The sequence below is a fragment of the Phalangium opilio genome, unplaced genomic scaffold (genome assembly GCF_054372755.1).
Source record: "Phalangium opilio isolate 3A_F unplaced genomic scaffold, DU_Popi_V2 ptg000060l_1, whole genome shotgun sequence".
In the NCBI taxonomy this organism is placed as follows: domain Eukaryota; kingdom Metazoa; phylum Arthropoda; class Arachnida; order Opiliones; family Phalangiidae; genus Phalangium; species Phalangium opilio.
Genome location: NW_028324177.1, coordinates 6002350 through 6006959, shown reverse-complemented (window position 1 = coordinate 6006959; position 4610 = coordinate 6002350). Strand labels below are relative to the sequence as shown.

At 39.3% G+C, this 4610-nt stretch overlaps 1 protein-coding gene across 1 annotated transcript; it reads right to left on the bottom strand.

Moving 5' to 3' along the window:
* Window positions 1-2418: 2418 nt before the first annotated feature.
* On the bottom strand, window positions 2419-3851 carry LOC149666830 (uncharacterized). Its single transcript, XM_089841731.1, has 2 exons — window positions 3713-3851; window positions 2419-2963 (listed from the first exon to the last, which is right to left on the bottom strand). Exons 1-2 carry the CDS (start codon window positions 3839-3841, stop codon window positions 2694-2696), a joined length of 399 nt encoding a protein of 132 aa, XP_089697857.1. The 5' UTR covers window positions 3842-3851; the 3' UTR covers window positions 2419-2693.
* Between the last annotated feature and the right edge of the window lie 759 nt (window positions 3852-4610).

Below are 4610 nucleotides of genomic sequence, written 5' to 3'. Positions count from 1 at the left end.
CACAAGGTTACTCAACCGAATCTTAGCGCTGAACTTTTGCCAAGGTACATGCGCTTGTGGATTTTTGTCCCACGTCAAGACAATCAAGGTTTGTGGGTTAATTCCCGGGGATTTAGTACCAAACAGTTATAGAATTTACCTCACGGTGCGATGCCCATCTGAAGTTTGATGAGCAGGAAAGCAAACAAAAATTGGTGAGCCAGGGAAGATTCATGTTACATAACTAAAGTGTTAAGAGGATGCATAGTGTCATCCTTCTTCTATTATACCCTTCTTCTTTTAACCATAACTCTTGTTTCAGATATTTTCATGTTTGAGTGCTAGAACACGGCTTTATTCTTGTTCTTTACTATATTGTCACTTGGTGTCGTTGCTGAGGGTGTTACACATCCGTTTTCAACCTCTTACACCAGCCAAACAAGATCGGCAAATTTGTGCCTAATGAAATGTCATCTGATTCAAGTAAGTTAATATTTTTTCGAATATCTATAACAAACACATTTTATATAACATATAGTAACACAAGTTGTTAGTAACTAATAACTGGTTATTTACTTGGTAAACTACCCGGTTTTTATCAATGTCATAAATACTTGGGCATAGGAAAATAACATACAGAGGTGGCGGTTTCGCACCCCTTTTATCTGTAGTGTCAAAACCTCTAAGAGCGTAAGAGCGCCAAATTTGGAAGCAAGTGCTGCAGTATAAAAATGATTATTACGTTTCATGCTTATAAGGAGCTACGTATTATTTTCTCATGATTTGGGATATACTAAAAAAGTGCTAGTGGTCAGAACAGTATCTTAAAGTTGAAAAGGATGAAAACGTTTCTGCATTTTCCTTATTTTGTGAAAAACTCGAAGCTTCCTGAAGAATTTCAGAGAAAGAACTGATTGATGTATATATCTGGTTTTTGGGTCGGGTCGGTTTGATATTCGAGATTCTGCAGCATGAAGGGTACAATTTTTTGCATAATGACTACTTCGACGAACATGACTGTTAACCCAATGACGACATGGATTCCGAAAGCGAGTGACAAGCTTTCCATGTTAGACGTCAAATTCTTCACAACTTGAGCTTTGTTAATCTCGTATTTGTTGCAGTGTTTCTTGTACTTCATTTCGTTCGCTCGGTAAAAGTGTCCAGTTTCCAAGTACATTTCGAGTCTGTTTCAAGAAAGGGGTATTTCAATTAGTTAAAAAACATGTCGTATAACCTTCTAACCGTCAACCTTTCTTGACATGTTATTACCACAAATTAATAATATCAAACACTTGAACATAAAAAAGAAAGAAGTATGGCTAACCCGAAAACCATGCACTCAGAAAGAAAACATATCATAGCCAACTTGAAACCCCGAAACCCGAGAAGGACAGGTGATAGCAAGGAGGATGTATAAGAGGGGAGACTCGTTCTTTAAAAGGGGGAGGCAGATACCACATACAGTTGAAAACGAGTTATATTCAAAATTATTAGGAAACTCATGAGGCTAGAGCAAGGAGGCTTGAACGCATGCGCGAGAGCGCGTGCTTTCTTGCCGTGTGGGGGTTGCGGTAATCATGGTAACCGGAGAACGGCACAGTACCGTTTTAGGAACGGGGTTCTACGTGAAGTTTGTCTGACCCCTTTCTTGGTGAAACCTGCTTGGGGGTGGCCTGATTCTCTTGGGTGGAATTATTGGTTTCCGCTAGTTCCGACTGGCGTTTGCACGGAACAAGTGGTACAAACCCACCCCTTTCGGTACTAATGTTTTATCGTTTCGAAAGAGGAACAGTTTTCTTACAATCTTTAGAACGAAAATCTCGCAGGCAATCGAGAATAGGTTATTTATTCAATTGAGTAATCGAGTTTTTAAACGGAAAGCGGTTATAGTGAGACAGAGTATAGGTTGCAGGGAAACAGATAGCATTCAGACATAGGTATTTCAAGTTAATAACCTTCTGACGTTACCCGTGGTGTGTTACCAAGTCGAATAAAATTCTAAAAATTAGGGAGAGGGAAATTGTCGCTCCCTCGATACTTCCAAAATCGTAACGCAGTGAAACCAACCACCTCATAATGAAACCACGATAAAAACTTTGTCCACAATGAACTCGCGCTCGCGTGTTCACGCCTTCGTATATTGGCATCTTCGCTACAGATCACGAAAAACATTTGCACTTCTGTTCAGATACACGCAAAAATTTTCCTTTTCCCATTCTGAGAACCAAAAAAGTTTGAGCAATCATTGCACCATCTGGCCTTCTCCATCGACGTTGTCCAAAAAGAAAAACCAAACTAATCGCCTCAGCCTTGCTCTCGTCAGCCTTCCTCTCGTCTGTGATTGGTGCTTTTCTCGCGAAGGCGCGAAATTCTTGGCATAGTCGCAAGAAATTTGTATCTTCGCGAGGTGAGGACGCAATGTAGAGAAAACCCAATGTGGACAGTAGCGCGATCTTGCTAACAAGCAAAGCGAAAATGCGAACTCGCAAAATGTGTCAGTCTGGACAGGACTAAAAAGGAAACGTCTTTGCGTTGAGATTAGTTTAGAAACGAACGGTGCTATCATCCTCAATTAAATTTCATACGTAATCAAATACATTTTCTCCCATAAATTTTGACATAAAACTTTGCAGCTTGTTCAAAGAAAGTAAGCTCTAAGTTTGCGAACGTGTAAACCACTCAACACTGTGAATTTTTGAATATTTTTCCCATTACCTTTGAGAAATTATTTCCTTCGCTTGGGCAGAGGCATTTTTTCTAATGAGGAACGATTTGAAGGTGGTGTGGAATATTTCTTGTCCGAAGTATACGTGTTCAGGTTGTTTGTAATAAGTGCAGAAATGATATAGAGACGGAAACCAAGAAATGAAAGCCACATTTTCGCTCGGTTTGAACATGTCCTTTTCATCCAACTTCAATTCTTTTCTTTTCTTGTCAACCCCTCTTTTCACGTAATCTTTGTAGAAATCCGAATAATATTTCTGAAAAAGCACATTTCATAACAAAATGAATTACAAAGACGATTGTAAAGCTACCTCCTATAAAATAAACAGGCGTTTTTAAAAACAGTATGTTATGAGCTAGTTTGTTCATATTATTTTCTTTATGACGAAATCTATATCTATATAAATCAAAGTCCTTACTGACTGAGTGATAATCAACTCCCAGCCCAAACCGCTTGCCCTAGAAGGCTGAAAATTTGCAGGAACGTTACTCATGAGTAGTAGGCGCCTACAAAGAAGGATTTTTCCAATCCACCGCCATCTTAAAAATGGCGCCCAGAAGTGTAAAAACATTTCTCTATGCAACAAAGTCCGAGCGTTTCAACCGATTTCGCAAATATTTAGTGCACTGGTTCTCTTTAACCTATAGACGGGATGAATGGTCTTTTGGGTTCGATTTGTTGTCATCTTTTTAAATGGCGGCCAAAAACTTAGAACCCCTTTTTTATAGAGTAATGTCCGCGTGAAAAGTAATAAAAAATGTCCCGTCGGGCTGACGGGCAACGCCGAGTGCCTTCGCTCCTAGGGTGCTACAAAAATATCAGTCATCAGTAAAATCTACCCATTCGTTATATTATTTTGATGGAAGTTCTTGTTACACGCGAGCGACGCCGCGGGTAACAGCTAGTTGATTTATAAATGGTGAACGTGTTATCCCATTTTCAAAATGAAACGAAATAAACGCAAAATCAGATTTGCCATTTTGTGATATCATAGGTTTTACTTACCTTCAAATGTCGAACGATGTAAAACTGATTTTTTACAATGATAGTGAGACCATGCTGATCTTTCGCATTAAATAAGTCGTCGAGAGTGCGCAGGTTAGAAGAAGATAAGAAAACATGTTGAGATGCCATGATGGCTTTTAATATTCCCATGTCAAATGCGGTTGCGATGGCCAGAATAGTCACGAATTTCAATATAATACCACCTTGCCATAAAACGATAGTATTAAGATTTTTTTGAAAAAATAGTAATATCGTGATAGTCCTACTAAGCTGCCTGAAAACCTCTTCGTTGAGGCAGGTATAGATTTAATTTTTAGAAGTAGGAATGGAGAACGGTTAGTACATATTTCAGTCCGACTCATAGCCCAGTATAGAGCCCCTCCCTACAACACGTAACGAAAAGTTTGAATTATCTTATTGGCTCACTTAAACTTCGTTTTGATGACGTTGGTGATGGTGACGGCGAAAAATATGTAGTTTCATTTTTACCTCTGTCGCTATGACCCGCCTCTTCTTTCATACCCCTCCGTCCCTTGGAAGGGGGTCCGGGACTTTGAAGCGCGCCCAGATTACTCTGTTCTCCATTCCTACTTCTAAAATTAAATCTATCCCTGGTTGAGGTGTTGGAACTTTGGAGCTTTAAAAATAAATTTTTAAATAGCGTGCTTGACGTAGATTTTAACATGGATATGCGTAAATACTGATAGGAATACATATTTTCATTGAGAAACTTCGCCTGCTTATATTTTGGGTGCACACAAACTTATATACAGGGTGTTTCTGATAAGTCTGCCATAAATCAAGGGGCGTGTTCTTTGGGTCAAACTGAGTGGAAAGTGTCAAAGAACATGGGGTGTACAAGAATTTGCAACGAAGATATGGCCCCCCAAACATTGGC

Excerpts from the sequence above, each read along its gene's own strand:
- LOC149666830 (XM_089841731.1), bottom strand. The coding sequence starts at position 3,841 with ATGGCATCTCAACATGTTTTCTTATCTTCTTCTAACCTGCGCACTCTC. Across the intron at positions 2,964-3,712 it reads ACATCGTTCGACATTTGAAG|AAATATTATTCGGATTTCTA; the intron begins GTAAGTAAAACC and ends GTGCTTTTTCAG.